This window comes from Temnothorax longispinosus, chromosome 11 (genome assembly GCF_030848805.1).
Source record: "Temnothorax longispinosus isolate EJ_2023e chromosome 11, Tlon_JGU_v1, whole genome shotgun sequence".
Lineage (NCBI taxonomy): Eukaryota > Metazoa > Arthropoda > Insecta > Hymenoptera > Formicidae > Temnothorax > Temnothorax longispinosus.
The window spans coordinates 16,775,361-16,795,850 of record NC_092368.1 but is presented as its reverse complement, the minus strand read 5'-3'; the positions used below and the strand labels follow the sequence as shown (position 1 = coordinate 16,795,850).

At 41.4% G+C, this 20,490-nt stretch overlaps 4 protein-coding genes across 4 annotated transcripts; 2 read left to right on the top strand and 2 right to left on the bottom strand.

The window, feature by feature from the left end:
* Positions 1-33: 33 nt before the first annotated feature.
* Positions 34-6,714, top strand: Nrk (Neurospecific receptor kinase). Its single transcript, XM_071793176.1, has 7 exons — positions 34-563; positions 670-860; positions 1,035-1,296; positions 1,385-1,627; positions 1,779-1,963; positions 2,239-2,887; positions 3,139-6,714. The coding sequence occupies exons 1-7, from the start codon at positions 500-502 to the stop codon at positions 3,501-3,503; spliced, it is 1,959 nt and encodes a 652-aa protein (XP_071649277.1). The 5' UTR covers positions 34-499; the 3' UTR covers positions 3,504-6,714.
* A 170-nt stretch (positions 6,715-6,884) lies between these two features.
* LOC139821826 (RUN domain-containing protein 1) lies at positions 6,885-12,016 on the bottom strand. The gene is made up of 10 exons (XM_071793179.1): positions 11,704-12,016; positions 11,389-11,591; positions 11,011-11,104; positions 10,775-10,936; positions 10,066-10,246; positions 9,892-9,986; positions 8,647-9,474; positions 8,363-8,460; positions 8,159-8,253; positions 6,885-8,092 (listed from the first exon to the last, which is right to left on the bottom strand). The coding sequence occupies exons 1-10, from the start codon at positions 11,704-11,706 to the stop codon at positions 7,986-7,988; spliced, it is 1,866 nt and encodes a 621-aa protein (XP_071649280.1). The 5' UTR covers positions 11,707-12,016; the 3' UTR covers positions 6,885-7,985.
* A 144-nt stretch (positions 12,017-12,160) lies between these two features.
* On the top strand, positions 12,161-18,557 carry Muskelin (muskelin 1). The gene is made up of 12 exons (XM_071793175.1): positions 12,161-12,402; positions 12,603-12,672; positions 12,738-12,880; positions 12,966-13,170; positions 13,242-13,434; positions 13,515-13,750; positions 14,231-14,511; positions 14,648-14,816; positions 14,930-15,136; positions 15,283-15,474; positions 15,620-15,862; positions 15,957-18,557. The coding sequence occupies exons 1-12, from the start codon at positions 12,314-12,316 to the stop codon at positions 16,182-16,184; spliced, it is 2,256 nt and encodes a 751-aa protein (XP_071649276.1). The 5' UTR covers positions 12,161-12,313; the 3' UTR covers positions 16,185-18,557.
* Positions 18,218-20,466, bottom strand: LOC139821830 (transmembrane protein 64). Its single transcript, XM_071793185.1, has 4 exons — positions 20,114-20,466; positions 19,404-20,013; positions 19,161-19,322; positions 18,218-19,088 (listed from the first exon to the last, which is right to left on the bottom strand). The coding sequence occupies exons 2-4, from the start codon at positions 19,932-19,934 to the stop codon at positions 18,924-18,926; spliced, it is 858 nt and encodes a 285-aa protein (XP_071649286.1). The 5' UTR covers positions 19,935-20,013; positions 20,114-20,466; the 3' UTR covers positions 18,218-18,923.
* Between the last annotated feature and the right edge of the window lie 24 nt (positions 20,467-20,490).

Below are 20,490 nucleotides of genomic sequence, written 5' to 3'. Positions count from 1 at the left end.
CTCTCAGGTTTCTCTCTGGTTATACATACATATATATGCCTAAGCGCTTAGCGCAGGCTGCTGGCTGCGCAGGCAGCTCCGTCCGCCGTCGTAACCTCACCTCGCCGAGCGGCGAGCAGCTCGAGATCGAGAGTTTACCGCCATGACCCGCTGATCGGCGCCGCCGAGTTATCAATATTCAAGGATTGGCGAGCTTCGTGTGCGCGATTGTTTACGTCGCTCGTTATGGAATGGTATAATACGTCGTTGCTCGAGAAATACGGTCGTCGCAGTATACGAGAGCCCTTTCAGTCGGTCAGAATGGCTCGATGTTAACCATCAAAGCAAGCACAAGAGAGGACCGTATCAACGCCGCGGCGCCGTTTCCTTATCAAGCATGTGAGCCTTCTTCTGGATTCACATTGCGACGTCACGCATATATACACAAAGAGAAAAAGATATCTGCATATGCATATATGTGTTGTGTATATATATATGTATATATAGATGACTGTAAATAATGGTGTTTTGGGCCGTTGTTTATTCGCTGGCGTTATTCCTGCGCTTCGGTTCCCTACAAGCAAGTACGTATATCTGCGTCGCTGTAACCATCACATATAATTGACGTAAAACTGTAAATTTATGATACAAGCTTGTTTGATATCCCTATCTTTCTACGTCTCACCCTAGAGCCAGAGTCGCAAGGTTACTGCGCCCCATACAGTGGCAAGATATGCAAGAAGTACCTCAATGGCATTGGGAAGGTATGGTTTAACGACTCCAATGACAATCCTGGAGGATGGCTGAACGAGAAGATCACAGCGAACCTCTGGGAAGAGCTGATAGAGAGGCTACTGGAGCCATGTCGCTCAGCTGCAGAGGTGCGATGTCTCAAAAAAAAAAGGAAACTTTAAGATACTTTTAAAATGACCTTACAAAAGTTTTAAAACAGTTTTAAAATATTTTTGAGAAAGCTTTGAAATAACCTTAGGGAAGCAAATCAGAACTGACATGGGGAAATATTGTTTTCATCTTTCTTTCTTTTTTTTGTGCAGAAAATGCTCTGCATGTATGCGTTTCCCCTGTGCCACGAATCTACAGGCCTACCTCTCTGCTACGAAGACTGCATGGCTGTACGTCAACAATTCTGCTTCAACGACTGGGCGATTATCGAGGACAACAAGCAGAGAGACATTTACATTCGCTCACGTGGACACTTTGTGCTACCGGAATGCGAGAGTTTGCCCAAAGTGAACAAGGAGACACCTACTTGTTCGCACGTACACCTGACCGACATGGACGACGAGGTCGTCACTTGTAAGTTACCATGTTCTTCAGATAAACGCCAAAAACATAATTGAATTGCAAGATCAATTAATTGGATAATGTCGATTGATTTTCGTAGACGATTGCATCAAAGACAAAGGTAGATTCTACATGGGAAAGGTCAACAAGACCAAATACGGTTTAGACTGCCAATCGTGGAGCGTGCAGATACCGCATAGTCACGATAAGCCGCCCGACGTCTTCCCGCAGATCCGTCAGGGTGAAAATTACTGCAGAAACGCGGGCGGCGACGAGCCGATGCCGTGGTGCTTCACAACCGATCCTTCAATACGTTGGCAACATTGCGATATTCCTGTATGTGGTAGGTACAATCACGATATACTAAATATTCTTAATATATAAATTACATTAATAATTTTAATAATTCCTCTTCTCTCTTACGTTAACGGTAATACGTTACAATTTAAAAATATAATTGAAACATTGACATCACGTGTTTTTTTTTTGTTCAGATAATGTTACGACTAAAGTGGAAATCGAACCAAAAGACATAATGATGGACACTCTATTTAATAACACCCTGGTACTCATCCTGGCAGCGTTGGGATTTGTAATTGTAGCCGGTGCGCTATTGTCTATCCTGCTGAGTCAAAGACTGCACAAACGTCATCGAGGGTACAATCCGACCGATAATCAAGTACGTTTATTAATCGATGAAATCGATTTTGTAAAAAAAAGATGTTTAAAATTACCAAGAAAAAAGTACTGAGAACAATTTGATATAAGCTTAATCGATATTTGTGTGTAATTAAATAATAATACTTTTTAAATTATCTATATATAAAATTAATTGTTTTAAAATTATTTTATTAAATATATTTCTTCTTCATTTATATTTACATTTTGATTATCTACTGTTCCAATTCTTCTTCCGACGACGTTACGATTTTCAAACATTTTTCTTCTTCGCAGGACGTGAACATCGATCTAGATAAGTTGCCGAGCAACGAAGCGTATCACAAAACGAGCGCGCAGTTGAATCCCAAGTTGGAGAAGCTGGAGTTCCCGCGGAACAACATCATCTACATGCGGGATCTAGGTCAGGGGGCGTTTGGCCGCGTGTTCCAGGCGAAAGCGCCGGGACTGGTCGCGGGCGAGGAGTTCACAAACGTCGCCGTGAAGATGCTGAAAGAGGAGGCATCGGATGACCTGTTGCGGGACTTCGAGCGGGAGGCGTGCCTACTCGCCGAGTTCGATCATCCGAACATCGTGAAGCTGCTGGGCGTGTGCGCGCTTGGACGGCCGATGTGCCTGCTGTTCGAGTACATGGGTCGCGGCGATCTCAACGAGTTTTTGCGCTCTTGTTCGCCCAGCAATTATGTCATCCGTGTGCCCAGTGCGGACGAGGGTGGCCCAACGACGGGCGAGCCTTCGCACCTCTCGCACATGGATCTGATCAACATTGCGGTGCAAGTGGCATCCGGCATGGTGTATCTATCCGACCGGAAGTTCGTTCACCGCGATCTAGCAACGCGCAATTGCCTGATAAATGACCAGATGATCGTCAAGATCGCCGACTTCGGTCTGTCGCAGAAGATATACTTACAGGATTATTATAAAGGTTGTCATTTTCTCCTTATTTTTATTGTTTAGAGTGTTATTTTTAGATTTTATAGTAGAAAACAGTCGAGCTTCGAAATTTATTCGACAGTTGCTTCCAATTTTCAAGTACACTCTTTCACTTCCTTTATATTCAAAATTTGTAATTATTATCTTTCAAGTTTCATATCTCTTCGCGTAACGCCACTTGTACCCTCTTCACGGAAATTTGAAATTTTAATCGTCATATTACTCATATTTCTAATAATGCAGGGGACGAGCAGGACGCCATCCCCGTCAGATGGATGCCGCTGGAGAGTATACTCTACAACAAGTATACCGTCGAGTCGGACGTATGGGCGTTCGCCGTGTGTCTCTGGGAGATCTTCAGCTTCGCGCTGCAGCCGTACTACGGGATGACGCACGAGGAGGTAGTCAAGTATATCAAGGAAGGCAACGTGCTGCGCTGCCCGGACAATACCCCGCAGTCGATCTACGATCTGATGAAGCTCTGCTGGAATAGGCGGCCGTCCGATCGGCCTACCTTCCGCACGATCTATCAAACTCTCGACAGCATCAAGCAGGATTTGGAGGCGGAATGTAAGTCGGACAGCGTCCCGCTACGCATTCGCGTATGAATGTAATAATAATGGGTAATAATCGATATTTCTCTTTCTCTTTCACACTTTCGCATAGCGTGAAATTTGTACAATTTGAGAGAAAAGAAAGGTGGAATTGTTTTTGTTTATTTTTCTCGAAAATGATGCCTCTTAATGAGAAGGATTTATTTTTATATCTTCGGCTTGTTTCTTCGCAAGAAATCACGCTCTTTTTTATTATAATGAGCACGCGGATACTTTGTATAAATAATCATGAAATTGATACGCAGAATTACACGTTATGCTTTTATTTATGTGCAACTAAACAGAATGTTGTTCTTCTGGATCGGACAAATTTCACCCTGCGCGACGATCAATTAAGAGTAAGGAACATCACTTTGTGTGTACCTACTACTTACTCTTTGATTACCTTTCCAGCTAAGTAACTTAATATTGTATATCATGAGTGTGATGTGGAATGCCTGCCTTCTTAGTTGGATCCGCTTCGATACTGAATCAATTATCAGTTGCGAGAAGTGAGAAAAGGACCAATGTATAAAACGGAAGCGCGATATATTACACGTTAACTTCATCTTCTATTTCGTCTAAAAATTAAGACGTCCCTATCGGGCTACAATACTGCTAATTTATCTTCTGAATACCGCTCGAGGAGATTTTCACGCTTGTTTTTACTGGGCAGCGATCGCGTAACTTTTTCCTTAGGACGGATACGTGAAAAATTAACATTTTTACGTGAACTCGTGATCATGTAACTCGACGAAACGTGGAAACGTGATCTCGTCGATAATAAAAAAAAAAGTTAACGCAGAATGGATAGAGCGCAAAGTGAAAAATTTTACGTGAAATTACGTGATCGATCCCCTGTTCGATTAGTTTCCAATTATCCCCAATTAGGGCTGCCACTTCTCTGGTTTTTGGAAACTCTTATCCTCCTGGTTTTTGCTCTCTCTAGCATAAATTTATAAAGATCTATATAATATTTTTAAACGCGTCTACGAATCGTTTAATCTTTTTTCACTAAACGTGGCTTGCTTTATGCATTGTTTTCTTTCGTTGTTTTCTAATATTGTTCCGTAATCTTGACATTACGCGGAAACGTGGCGGTCCTAATTACCGCGTCCGAATTCAAGTAACGCTTATTTGCGAGTAAAGCACTGTCGAGTCTGTACAAATAGTATAAATGCGGTGTGGCTATAAAAGCGCATTTAGCGACGTTATATTTAGAGGCTCCTTGATTGTTAGACGTGTGTTAGGTTGTTAGGTCGTTTGCTGTACCAAAAAAAAAAAGGAAAAAGACATAAATAATACCTATATTTAATGTGCTAAGATTAACGGGAAAAGAATTATGAGGAATGTTAAGCGAAAGCGAATCATTGAATGAATGTATACTACGGACTTGTTGTAAATTAAGCAAGAACAAAGGCGCGTCGCGATTTCCTCCTACAGACACAAGCTGGATTTGCTGCGAATTTGCGTAATTTTAAGTTACACCCAGCGTTTGCGTCGCGCATGATCTTGTTTGAATATACTATTGTTTAATTCCTAACACGTACCTCACGAGGGTACAAAGGAGATTAATCGTGTGTAAGATTAACGTGTGTTAGTGCGTCACGAAGACGGGAGAATATCCCACAGAAAGAGCTAATCGCGTTCGTTTAGTTGTCTCTTATTTAGTAGCTCGCGATTTTCGACTTGCTGACTGCCTTGTTAGGAAGATAATTCGCCGTTTCGTTTTACCTGCTGTGATTTTAGCGAAACGCACCGACTGAATAGCCACCTCATCACTGCCGCAATTACATTCCAGGAAGCATTTACTGTTAAGCAGCGTATGCTACGAGGAATCGTTCAATGCTGCAAATATATACAACGAACGTTTCTTCTTTTTTTTTTTAAGTATTTTTTATCCGGTGTTTAAGGATATACATAGACTGCACGTAACAATAACTCTTCGTTTTCGTCGCTTTTATTTCAGCGAGTAATATTAACGCCGTTTCGCGCGTTTCAACTGATCATCGAAAGCGAGAAAAAATACGGTACGCTTCTGTCAGTTTGAGAGTAAGATATTTTCGCCCCTACCGGAAATGAAGACTGCTATCGCGACCCCTTCTCATGATACCACGTGTGTCGTCGTGCCGAGGATAAAATTAAAGAGCTCATTTCCAAAACGTCTCGGATATGTATCTTCGAAGAAGATTACGTATTACAAAACTAGATTTTTGCCTACAAAAGAGGCTCCAAGACGTTCTGGACACAGGTCCACTCTCGATTGACGATTGACGATCTTCCACATATATATACATATACACACAAACATACACACGAACTTTTTTATATTGTATATTTGTATTCTGTGTAAGTAGTACCGTACGCGGGTGTTCAGAATTTTCACAAAAAGAAGAAAAGAAAAGAGCACTTTAGTAAGCAAATAATTACCTATAGGTGTCATTAAAGTGTCAAGAAAAAGAACACGAGTTGTATACAAGACGGTCGTCTAGCTGAGATGCTACTTATACCGTAATATCAGTTTCTTATCAATAAAAGGCAGAATTATTCCAACAGCCAACGCTAATCTTGGGGGCTTATTCTATTTTATAGACTTCAATCAATAAGCTGTAATTTTTTGCTTTATTTTGAATTCACGTTCATCGTTCTCTTAGTGTAACATCGTACTACAAGAGAAAAAAATGAACAAATGCCTTTCGGTCGATCCGATATACTTCCTGAAATTTATGTAAATGCGTACATGCTTTTTTTTGTGAAAATTCTGGATCATGTTATCGGTGCGACAGGCGCGTATGCGTCCGTGACCAACAAAAAAAATTTACTGCCACTACATGTATACCTGTTGGGTTCGTACATAATTGCCGATATCGACGCGAACCCCATTCTTCGGTGATTGACGTGAATATGACGGCAACCCGACGACGTAACGTAACTCGTGCGAATTCTTCCAGCAGATAATCGGTGTAATGATTTTTGTAAATAATCGATAACGTGTCTATCACGAGTCTCTGTACCGCTGACAATACCGTTTATATACCTATATTTCTACTGTATTACATAATACCAGCTGTACCGTTCAGATCGCTCTTTCCGTTGTAGACTCTAATTGTGTCACGCTAAATCCAATAATCGGTCTAACTGTACTACGAACGCCTCGAGAAAAAGTATGAAACTCTATCCCGATGTGTGCAACCTTGGCAAGAAATAAACAACCAATTTCGTATTACTCCGAATTATTTTCTCCACTACTCTATTGCGCCTTGTGTCGTATATAAAATATCTGAACATCCTTCAGGATTCTAGGAATTGATTGTCGCTTAAATTAAAACTATATGTAATGTGTTATATTAATTATTCTAATAGGGAAATTGCCTAGGAATGTTATAATTAACGTCGTTCCTTGCATCATAAGTATATTTTCTGTAACCATATGTGCTTTCCTCTATCCGTCTTTCTATCTGCTTATGGAACTAATCTAAAATAATTCATTTTTTTTTTTTTATAAAAAGCAGGTTTGGGGGGTTTGCACATCTCGTATATACATATTACATTATCGCTAATTTACGTGTTTACATATACATAAAACGCCTTACGATATAAACAGTGCTCAGTGCAAGTCTCTAGTTGCGATTATAATATTACGTATCTCTTTGGTACGCTTCCTCCTTTCATAAATGCATCATAAATATAGTGATACTTGGCGCAAATGTGCAAAATATGGAATGGCTCTTTTTCGAAGTGACTAGCTTCGATTCAGTTCTTGCATCTTTAACACGTCAGGCAATGCGTTGCATTTGCATCTGTACTGCGGTGGAAAATATCTCGATAGATACAATATAGATTTCGATTAAGGTCTAATTAAAATATGCAAATTATATGTATATATATTACCTATCGTTCAACAAGCAAAAACAAAAGCACATTTGTACATTTACAACTCATCTATACAAATACTGATGATGCCTTAGAAAGTAAATAATCATTACACCTATTAGTTATTGCAATTCAACTCTCTAAATGCATTTGATATAGTGAACACTTAGGGGACTCTAAAAAAAGAAATGTTTTTGCGATATCGATACTTTAAACGGTTCTTTACGTGTTCGTATACAGCGTGAGTTTCTAAAAACGGAGCACTTAAATATTTCTCTTGGATTAAAAGTACCAAGAAAATGTTATAAGATATTGAGTCAGATAGTTTTAAAAATTCAATTTACATTTAGTAGAAACGTTATTTCAATAAAGATTAATGACTTTGATAACTCTGAAAGAGCTCAACACGTTCGAGCGTTTGTATTTAAATTACTTTCACATCTCTCAACGCGTTTCTGAACTCGAGAGAACTAATTAAGTATTCTATTTTTAGTGACTCTACTTGCATACCGTTGTCCCTCACTTGTACATATTGGCTTATGTTACAGAAAATACTGAAAGTATATATACGGTTTACATCCTACATTGTCATTTGCATGAGACGATAATGACAAGATTGTACAATCAAAATGCGTCCTTTATATTCTGAAACTGTCGCACCGCCAAGTCCACCGGCAAATCGAACTTGTAACTGGTAAGGCGATCCAAGGTGTGAAACGCGTCTTGGAAACCTGGAAGTTTCGTTATGAAAAATGCAATTCCACTTTGCGGTATTAATTATTCTAGTTGTGACGTACCTGTCTTTACAACGTAGCTCCACGAAAGGTAATAATTTTCCAGAAGATACTGGCATTGCAGAATCAACTTTAACCATATCACGAGTTTATTTGCGCTGAAAATAACGGTTATTCACCAAATTAGTTGTTACTTATAATTAGCAGCTATAGAACGAATAGTCAATTTTGATAGCTTGACTGCGACGCAATCGCATTATTACTCACTTCAAAGCTGCACATACGAATGCCTTGAAATGCGAGTCGTAACTTCGTTTGTATGGACTGTGAGAAGCGATGATGTTACCTATAGTCGTCAGTAAACTCTAAACGGACAAGACAAGAAGAAAAATTAAAACATATGAAGATACAATAGCAGTTCAGTTTGCAGAACGTCCAAGAAATTGTATAGAGGAGAATGGTCTTCGGAAATTATTACAACGATCAGAATTCTACTGTTATAGTTTCCTAATCATATTCTGATGCCTCGTCTGGAGGCGAAAATAGTCTACCTGTTTCGAGGAGGCTATTCTCCCGGCCGCGAGGTCCAGGTTGAAGCTCTGCGACAGCTTCTGCGCGGGGCTGGAATTGTAACGGCGTCCGTGTTTGATCTCATAGTATTTCAGTATCAACTCCCAGGCGTGCATGAAATTCGCCGGCGTGATACCGCGCTGCGGGAAGCAGCCGACAAACGGCACCACGCTGGACCCGGAACGCAGCACATCCGCAGTCAGGCCGTGCTGCATGAGATCCCTGACCGAGGTGGCAAGATGCTTTCTCACGGCGGACGTGAGCTTCGCATTCGCGTGCGACGCCGAGTCCGAGTCGGACGTGTAGTCGTTCTCATTGTCGTCGATATCATCGACATCCTCCTCGTCGTCGGCATGCCTCTGCTGCTGCTGCTGCTGCTGCGACGTTTCCGCGATCGTCTCGAGCACGTGCTCCACGGCGATGTCCAGTCGGGTACGCAGATCGCGCCAATTATGCACCGGGTTCTTACCGCCAAAGTTCCGTCGCATCCGTTCGCTGCCACAACCCAACTGCGACATCAGGAACATGTGCAAAAGCGCGACCACCTTACGCACGGTGTTCAAGGTCCTAGTTTGATTGGCGGCACCTGCTTCATCCTGGATGGGTCTCCCACGGTCAAAGCGCCGCTTGGAGCCAAAGGAGGCCGACGAGGTCCCGGAACCGCTGGCGTGTACCGGACACGCGCACGTACACGCTAAACTCTCCGTGCTGACTTCGCCTTGAAGGTAGTTTATGAAACGCTCCAGATCGGCGATCTGCGTCTTGAGTTGGGAGACCAGCTGCTCCTTCATCTTCAATGGGCTGACGATCTATCATATAATCATATCATGGATGTATGGATTGTTTCTCTCTCAGATGACAACAAATAGCGTGTTACATAAATTATCCCAAAAGCACCGGATCCTTACAACCACGGTTCATTAAGTATTAATTTGACAATTATTTTTCTGTAGGAAGAATCGCTTTTTCAATCTTTGACATTATATTTCTGTAAGTGAATTCTGAATTATGGACTCTTATTAAAGTCTACATATTATAAAATCAATTAAAGGTATACAGTTTAATCTATTTTTCCTCTAGGAAACGTAGTTCGTTTCTTATTTTCGATCGTTAATTAATCGAAAATTATATGTATTTATCGATTAAGGAGAAGTTCATGTTTCAAATCAACAAAGGGACATCCAATAGTTTTGGGAGTGTAGATCTCGAGATCGCTTTAAACGTACTTGACTTATGGCATAATCGACTTGCCACCTAAGATCGTCCGCCGGTAATTTGCACAGATCGTCGACGTCGAAGTTCAACTTCTCTTTCAAATGACCTGTAAACATCAGCGGTTGTTTTACTTTCCGTTCCCTTGCAATACATATTTCTGATTACTGATTTCTTATAGCACTTACTGATTATAATATTTTGCCTCTCCAGAATAACGCTCTGCGGTAGATCGGCGTCGCCCGTCTCGTACGCGTATTTTTCCAGATCCTCCAACTGAGATTTCAACTGGCTTATCAGTTCTCTCTGTTTTGTTCGTTGCAATGCCATTTTGGATTCGACTTCCGCGTCAGTGATTACACCAGTCACCTACAGTTACGTTACATCCGACGCGATTAAAGAGCTATCGAGTAATATCGAGCAGCTGTTAAATTAAATAAATTGCTGTGGAAAAACACTCCTCTACGTAATCGCGCTGTAGCTAAAAAAAGCTTGGAAAATTGCAACAAACAACACAAGCTATTATCCACGATCTAAATTAACTACGCATGGAGCAAAGGATCAGATGCGTGAAGGTATTAAAATAAAATGGATAAATAGAGAAAAAAATGTGTGGAAAACTTTTATTGCACATTTAGAGATAGTATAAAAGAGAAGACATAAATATAATTTATATCTTAAACAAATAACACAAGATAAAAAAAAAAGAATAAAATATAAAAACGTCTTAACAATGACTAGATGTAAGACAAACGATAAAAAAGCATCAAAGCTACAAAAACGTTGCCAAAAAAAGCGATAAAAAATGTCAAGGATATCACAAGGCAACAAGAGCACCATAGAAAATTGGCTTATGCCAAAAAATTGCGGAAAATTTGCTTTTCAGATGTGGCTTACATCATAGGATACGGGGGAGATTGGCGTGACAGATCCACTCTCTAATAATAAGCTATTCGGAACGTCCGGTATTCCCCTAAATGCAAATTCCTCCAACTCCTTGAGCAACGTCTCCTTCTCGCTGGCCGGCGCATCCACGATTTGTCGAAGACGAAACTGAACCTGTACATGGATTTCATTAATTGACGAACAAGGAGGTGACGATTGCGAAGCGAATTCACTTTTGATCGTCTCACCTGAGCAAAGTGGGTGGTTAACGCTATCAAAGACGAGTTGAGCATCTCCTGTTCTTCCTCCAGCAGTTTCACCCTCTCCATGTCATACGCGAGGCTAGCGAAAAACAAGAATTATCTTATCTACAATGTTTGACAATTATTGAACGCAGCTTTGATACAGTTGTGTCTGCTTTTTGCTCAATAGAAAATCTTTATATTGAGCAATGTAATAGATAAAATTGTTACGAAGCAATTGCAATACGTAATGAACGAGTTAAAGCTCATGTTATTCTTTCAAAACATATGTTCTCGTGAGAATGGCTTATACTGGGCTTTACGGCAGAACATATGGTTCTTAGGAAAGAGCGAAAGGACGAAACTGGTACTTGGTAGACGTACTTCTCCACGTTGGCGTTGACGTATTTGTATTCGTCCGCGAACTCATTGTCGCCGTCGTTGGCGCCGACCGGGGCCCACCTCTCCCCGGACGGTCTGCTCTCGCTGCTCTCGTCCGAGTTCTCGACCTCGTCGCTCTCGCAGTGCCGCCGCCGCTCGCCGTCCATCGTCTCCTTGTCGTTGTCGCACGCCGTCTCGCCTACCTCCTGCTCGGCAAGGAACAATACACGGGCATATTGATCTGCGGATCCGTCGTGTCGCGAGGCCGCGATACTCGCGGTTGTGTCACGTCGTCCACGTATGTTCGTATGTACGTACCATGACGAGGGGTTCCCGGCACGGCCCGCGCGGCCGTTCACCGTACGATTTGCCGATAATTCGACCCGGAACGAGCGTCTAAATCCCAGACTCCTCTCTCATATCTGGACCATTGTTAATTGACCACCTGCGCACGTGTACGACCGAGACGCCCGCGCCCGCGTCACGGACGTCAGACGTCAGTGGTACAGGTCCGCGCAAAAGCGCGCACAGCGTGCTCCGCGATCGCTCAAACCCACAACCCACGGACTGGACTGGCACGGGCTCGCAATCGCATTCATGCGCGGACAGCTGACGACACGTCAAAGACACTTCCTTCAATCCTTTGGTCGCACAATGAGCCGGGCAGGGACGATGCAGGGGCAGGGGGAAACGTAAAAGTGAGAGCGAGAGAGACAGCAGATAATGTGCATCTCTCTCCAAGAGCGAGAAAGACGACCGCTTGACGACCAATCAGCGCCTCCGAAATTTCATTTTCGCTCGAGTTCGAGCTCGAGTAATCGAATTGGAGGTTGGAGTAGTTGGAGACTCGGATCGGACTCGGAGCTCGCGAGCGCTCGCAGCCCTCGCAGGTATCCCCGAACGTTGAAGGTTATGTCACTTGTGTAACATGGCGTCGAGCGAGAGTGGCGATTTTCAAAAGGTGTTGGAGTATCGGATTTACAAGTGCTCCAGTTATTCTTCCTGTTACATACCCGAGTGAGTGCCCCCGACGTCCGTAAGTCCATTCGTATCGTCGGAAAAACGGTCGGGGAACCCGTCGTCGACCGACCGCACGTTTCTAACCTAAAAACGGGAACGTTCCGCGGAAGCCGCCTCGCGCGTACGATATGCGTGTTAAAATCGCGAAAGCGAGATTTATTCATTACCGTTCATACACCCCGAACATCTTTTTTCAGAAATATTATCGTCGATATACCATCGGATCAGTCCTCGCGTTGGTCCTCCGACATCGACAATCACCCTCAGGTACGTATCGCACATCGCCGCTCCTCTCGTCGCGTCACTTACCTCGCCGATTGTGTGCGTTTCAGTTTCTCATCCTCAAGCTTCAAAGTCCTTCCGTCGTCAAGTGCATTACTTTTGGCAAATATGAGAAAACCCATGTGTGTAATATAAAGAAATTCAAGATATTCGGCGGATTGGAACCTGAGAATATGATGGAACTCCTCGAAAGGTTTGCCGACGATTGCTCTCTCTCTCTCTCCACGAGCCAATTGCTTCGTTATTTACCTAACCAGATAATGTTTCATTCGTTTCAGCGGACTGAGGAACGATTCCATCCCAGAGACATTCGATCTCAAGCATGTTTTGGGAAACGAAGGGAATTACTTTCCTATCCGATACATAAAGGTACTTCCGCTGCAGTCGTGGGGTCCCAGCTTCAACTTTTCTATATGGCACATCAGATTAACCGGCATCAATGACCCCAAGATCGTAAAGCCTTGTCTTGAGTGGTTCAATATGGTAAATGCGTCATCAAGCACACGAGATATAAAGCACTCTGAAGTGAAACTAATGGATCTTTCGTGTTGTAGTATCGGCAGAAGGAGATAATAAGACTGTGCATGAAACACTTTCGACAAATGGAACAGCCCGAAATCGTCGAGACTCTGCAGAGGGTCACCGGAGTCCCACTGGAGGATCCGCGATTGTCGACTCTTTACGATCTTTTGGTTACCAAAGGCGATCACCTGCAGGCGGAACGTTTTATCAGCAACGCGCTCACGAGTAAGTCTGATGACGTAAATTCCCCTTTGTCTCGTTTTACACAGCCATGACTCTTATACATTGTTGAATCCGCTTTTTAGTGGGGCTCTTAAACGATTATATCAATGCTCAAACTTATAGAGCAATTTGGACGAAGTTATCGTCTAGCGAGCCCAAACCTGGGATGCGGGGCGGTCATCAGATGGTGCTCGATCCCACGGCTGAGGTACTTTATCTCTTCGGTGGATGGGACGGTAATCAGGATCTCTCTGACCTATGGTCCTACGATATAGAAGCCGGCAAGTGGACGCTCATATGCAAGGATACTGAAGCGGTGGTCGGTAGTGTTTCTATAAATGTGTTTTTAATCAATTTAATTCAACGCTACGACGTGGCCTGACATACCGCAATAATACGCAACTGAACTCTTATCTCTCCACTACATTGCACTACATATCTCGTCCCGACAGCGTGCAAACAATGTGTTTTGTTTATTCGATATTTCTTCTCTGTGTTGAAGATGTCGAGTAATATTTTGAGAAAACAGAATCATTAATGAGTTTCTTTATAAATAAAGCGGATTTTTTTTTTAAGTACAATCGTAAGATACAAAATATATAGTTATATATTACAAAATGTGAAGAGATTTTAAATAAATATAAAATAAATTCCGCACTTATGTGTCTTGACGATTTTTTCGTGTCGCATCTTTGATAAGTAATTTAATTTAATTAAAAATGTTTTGTCTATACAAATTGTCAGATCACGTATGCCTACTCATTTTATTTTCACACCTATCGCGATCTGTAATTCCTAGGGAGGGCCGAGCGCACGTTCATGCCACAAGATGTGCTTAGACCCGCAGAGACGGCAGCTCTTTACATTGGGCAGGTACTTAGACACGCAGTATCGTACTTGCGAGAATTTGAAGAGCGACTTTTACGTTTACGATATCGAGTCGAATAAGTGGACGCAGATCTCGGAGGACACGGGAACGATGGGTGGGCCACCGCTCGTATTTGACCATCAGATGTCAATGGACGTGGAGAAGCGAACCATCTACGTTTTTGGTGGACGAGTACTGACTCATCCGAGTAGGTAAGTTACGTTAAAAAGAGAAAGAAAAGTAGCGATTTTGTGCGCTATCTTTCAATAATATTACTTTTACGTATGATTTCGAAACTTTTTATACCTCCTCCACCTTTCTCTGACATCATTCTTCCAATTTGCGCAGTGCCGACGAACATGGTTTAATACCGGAGCCGCATTTCTCAGGACTATACTCTTATCACGTGCCGACTGGCACCTGGGTCAGACTTGCCTGTGATATCGCCGATAAACCGTATACAAGAGACATGCCGATTTACAGATCCCGCGCTGGCCACTCCATGTTGTTTCACCCGGTTGGTATTCTCATGCTTGACTTTATTTCTTTAACACGAAAGAAATAATAATAAACAAATCGGCAAACGCGTGAAGAGATATTTGAAAAGCGGGATCTTGTTGGATCTTTTAGCGGTCCAGAAAACTATACATATTCGCTGGACAGAGAGGCAAGGAATATCTGAGCGATTTCTTCACTTACGAAGTCGATACGCAGCACGTGGAGTATATAAGCTACAACGAGTTTGGCACGACGAAGGATTCTAATCACGTTCCCGCGGCCGGCTTCACGCAGAGAGCGACCATCGATCCTGAACTCAACGAGATTTACGTTCTATCGGTTTGTATCTCACTTAACGATCTTTAATTTGAAGCGTAATTAATTAATATGAGAAATTTGTAATTATTATAGGAATCTTTTCACGATTATATGGATTATTTGTAAATGATTAATTTATTATTACTTGATATAACAATATTTTTTAGGGTTTGAGCAAGGACAAGGATAAGAGGGACGACAATGTGCAAAATTCCTTTTGGGTGTACAATATTCAAAACAGCAAATGGTCTTGTATATATCGTAACGAGAACGTCGGTGAAAAATACTGGAGTAAGATGCAAGATTACGAACCGTGCCCACGATTCGCGCATCAGCTTGTTTATGATCACACTAGAAAGGTACGTTGTGACAAATTGTGACAAATATTTATTTGACATTTAAATAAATTCAAATTTTAATTGTGCCTTTTTATTACTGTATTAAATAAAATGAGTCCGTTTGACGATAGATTCAATAATATTTCGCAAATAATTTCCTCGTTAGGTTCATTTCCTGTTCGGCGGCAACCCAGGCAGATCTTGCCTTCCAAATTTGAGACTCGACGATTTTTGGCAACTAGAACTGCGCCGACCCACGGCCGAGCAGATTCTGAAAAAATGCAAACTGATTATTAGAAAGCACAAGTTCACAGAGCTCGCTCTGAGCAACAGTATAGAGGCCCTCGAATACCTGCAGACGAAGATCTTTGAGATTATCGATCACAGTGACACGCAACAAACGAAAGAGGTTTATATCCATATACATTTTTTCATTCATTTACTTTTATTCGCCAAATCGCAATGTCGCCTCACTTGCTAATCGCTGGTTGCTATCTTCGCAGTTCCAACTCTTGACGTCGATCCTATTCCGGAAACAGAATAATTTAGAGGACGCCTCCCATTCGAAAACGATTTTGAACGAACTGACGACTGGCGTGGCGACGCAGCAGTGCGTCAACGCGCGTGACGTACATAACTTGCGAACTGAACTTTACAACAAACTCGCAGAATTCTTCCCGGAATCGTTGACGCAGCCGCGGGCGAATCTGATCGATCTCCTGCCGTTATAATGACGGAGCGAGCGGGTCGTGAGATCTCGACGGCGGAATATTCTCTGTTTACGCTATATGGTTTTTTCGTTCGACAATAACTTTGTTGCAATTTGTAAAGTAATCTTAATTTTTTTGTAGATTTACGACGAGCTTCGCCACGCTTGTGGTGTGATTTATTTTTTTTCTATTTTCGATACCGTATTGGGAAAAAGAATTGGTTGCAGCGTATTTCGGGTTCAACGTTAACATAACTGTCTCTCGCAACCCTATTTATTTCATCTTTGTTATGATTTGTTTTACTGTTACAATAAGAAACTTGATTGTTAGAGTTCTTTTTTTTTATGAAACGCAAGTAGTTCTTCGAGACAAAGCACTCTACGTGTTATTTATACTTACCTACGCGACTTATTTGAGATCGACCCCCTCGGAACTTTGTGATATCGATAGCTTTCTAACGGACTGGTTAGCTGATACGTAAGTAAACTAGAGAGATCGGTTTTATATATAATCTCTTCTATATTCTATAGCTATGTGTTTAAAATGTGGCCATAAAGTTGTTGTTATTATTATGTTTGCTGAAATAATATATTCGTCGAATGAACAGAAGAAAAATAAGGCTAGATGATAGCGCGCTAAAAAAAAGCTCCTAGTAAAGCGTCGCGATTTAACGCTTGCAAGATGTTTCATGCAACTTGACGTCACCGGGATGTACGCTACTTTCTACTGAAAGTATGTAAGCCAAGAAATTATTATATAGCTTCGCTAAACACGACAAATTAATCTGGAGTTTAGCGAAATACATGCGTAATTTTTTGGCTTCAAGAGACGTAATGACAAAGAAAGACAGAAAATATTATGGTCAATTTACATATAGAATTTCCTTCTTTAATTAATTGTAATCTTAAATTGTAACTAATTTAATCAGTTGTACTTAATTTAATTAATTATGATGTCGAATTATAATTAATTAAATGAGGAGATTTTGTTATTTAAATATTAAGTATTAGTTAAATACAGAAGAGTTTTATTGTACCGGCCATAATATGTTGCTTCCAATTGAACAAAACAATTGCTTCCTTGCGTATTTCCCGCATTATCAAAGGAAACAGAAATGTTTCAGAAATAGTCAAATTGAATGAAATATCCCGTTCGTTGATCTATTTTCTCTTGCAAAATGATGTTAGATATAACAGCTCCGTATCTTTTGTTCATAATCTAAGAATAAGTTCATTCACCGGAAATGCCTTTTAACGACAAGATATGAAATCTGAAAGTGTATTATTATGACGCGAGTTAATAATAGACTTCCCCGAAGGAGCTTTCAGCTCCCTTCTAAACAATCATCCACAGTAGAATACCCGTACACGTATAAATTTCAGAAATTAAGTTTTCGTTAGCATGTAAATATCCACGATGTCAGTCATCTATTCCTGTGTCATAATTATTATCGGTGCGCTGCGCTTACTTTATTGTTTGTTGACCGAAATGCATCTTGTACATATGTAATCAGCCTCTCGCGAGTTTAAAATGTTACCGAAGAGAGAGAGAGCGAGAGAGAGGCACACGCGAGAATGATGCAATTATATGTATAGTGTGAAACATAGAAAAGCAAAAACTAAATAGCTACTAAGAATATCCAGTCGCTCATTATCTTTGTACATATACAATTAGACGATGTAAGGAACGTCGAGACGATTTTTATAATGTGATTCCAGTTAAGTAAGTTAGATAACGGAATTGTAAAAAAGGGGAAAAAATGATTGAAGGGTATACATAGAGAAAAAAAGAGATATATAAAGAGTAGAGACGAAAATGTATACAGGCACAGAACGAGACGACGCCGCCATTCCTCTAAATATACCTATATACCAGATATATTAGACGTCTCGAAGCTGGAAGAACAGGTACATACATCCTTCTTCGAGTTTCGGGACGTGAGCGAAACGTCGATATACATGCATCCGAAGTTCTAGTCAGATAATAAATGTTTACAAAGTACACAGTGCAGAGAGAAAAGGACTACGAGTTTGGAATTTATTTACACACGTAAATTCGGTTGAAGAATGACAAATTTATTACATTTTTTTCTTTCTTTCCTGTCACCGGGACGCATTCTCCTTCCAGGATTATATCGTACAGATATAATTGTATCTCTTTATATTTTATAATATAATAATGTACAAATGGAATATACAGTGCACGAGAAAAAACAACGGACAAATGCACATTAATATCATTACGTTAACAACAAATTTCAAACTATAAAGAACTGAAAGAGACCAATAATTGATCGATAACGTTGCAAAAGGTATAAATGTAAAGTTTCAGTCTCTATCATTAATATATATATTATATATATGAGCAATATATAAATTATAATATGCTCTTATTCCAAGGAAGCTTTTTACATTGGATTTGCAGTTCCATCATCCCCTTGTTCCATCCATTTTTTTTTACCAAAATATACATGCACGCATCACATGCTCTAGGAGCTTTGTTTGGTACTAAAATCACGTTAGCTTTGGTGAGACTTAAATATCTCTGACGAGTTCCTGTATAACGCCTGTATTCAAAAGCCTAAATTTTCAAAAGCACCATCGATAAAGTCTTAGCGAAATACATATCTGGAAGATACACAGAGAAGTAATAATATTAAAAATATAATAACTATGGAGAAAGAAGTCGGCTGTTGCTCGTAATAAAATTGCGAGCTGTCAAAATGCATATAATATTCAGTAAAAAAAAAAGAAAAAAGAATTACGTAATTAAATTCGTCAAGATTATTTTAGAGTCTGGTAGACCGTCGAGAACGTAATGAGGGGAATTCGCCATGGACGCGAGATCAGCCTCGAACAACGTCAACTGAAGCTCCTTTCGTGCTTTCTGTACAATATAAACCATCAGCGAGACTCCTACTAATATCTATAACAGTGAGAAAAATTATTCGGTTATTTACTTCTTCCTGCAAAGACTTTGAAGAGATGTATGACGCACCTGGAAGCAAAATACTATATAGCCGGTCGCCGCAGTGGATCTATCCTCCAGCACATCCTGCATCGATCTCAGACTGCTGCCCAGGTAAACGTTGACCAATTGGGCGGGCAGCAAACCTATCGCGCTGGCTACGTGGTAATGAAAACCACCTATGTTACTGACCTAATCATACACACGTATAAATGTACACAACATTGTCGCGAGTCGCGTGCGGGAGTATACGTGTATCGCCGAGGTACGTACTGCAAAAATAGTGTTCTGAAGGCCAAAAGGGATCGGGGTGAGCCGCGCGAACAGCACAATCTTGAAGGCCTGGGGCCCAGATATCACGCGGAGTATCGCCCTCGCCGTGTCACTTTGTAAGAGGGCACCTATGGGTAGCCTGGTGGACAGCAGGCCCAGAGTAACGTGAGCAATAGCTATGCCGAGATTGGCGGAGAGTAAGACGATCGCCATGCCGCGCACCACGCCGAACAGGTAGCCACTGGCGACGATGAGGAACAGGTAGCCGATCACGATCGGGAACGACACCACTGTGAACAAGCCTATGAAGATCACGGCGATGATCCAGGCGTTCTGATGCTCGATCCAGTACAGGAGCAGCTTTATGTAGTCTCTGCAGATGAAGACGATGGTGCCCAGGAAGGCCAGGGTCGCGATCGTGATGGCGACGTAGCATATCGAGTTTGAGCTGATGCAACCGAAGGGTATCGTCGAATTCTTGGAAGAGCGCATCCCAGTCTCAACATCGTCTATGTCAATGAGCTGGTCCATGTTTGAATGACCCGTCTAACGTGGTCTAATGTTCTCCAGAGTTTATCGGTGAGCAACCAGCCCTTGACGGTAGCGTGCTCTTGAAAGTAAATAAGAATTAAAAAAAAAAAAAGATTAAGGATCGCACAATAGATGAGTCATTTCTAGTAGATGTTATCAGAGTCGAAGATTAATTTTACCTTGTAACATCGGTCGAAGGAGGTGAATCGCTTTACACTTCGACCCATAATGCGAAGTGCGCATAAGTCTGTTTTGGAAGAACGCGGGACGTAAAATTCCGGTTGTTAAACATATTATTTGGCAACATGTCAACCGCAACCACTATATAATCTATTAAAAAGACGTAAAACGAAAATTGCGGAAACCCAGCGAGAAATATAAATGCAAACGTAACGATTTAACTATCGGCTTAACTGCGCATAAAGTTGTCATTAATCATTTCGCTGTGAATAAAAAGTGTAATCTCGATCTTTTAATTAATTAATTCGATCGCTGTAAACAATTATTCGGAAGCGTGGCAAATGATCGTCAACCACGAGAATCGCACTAGATGGGA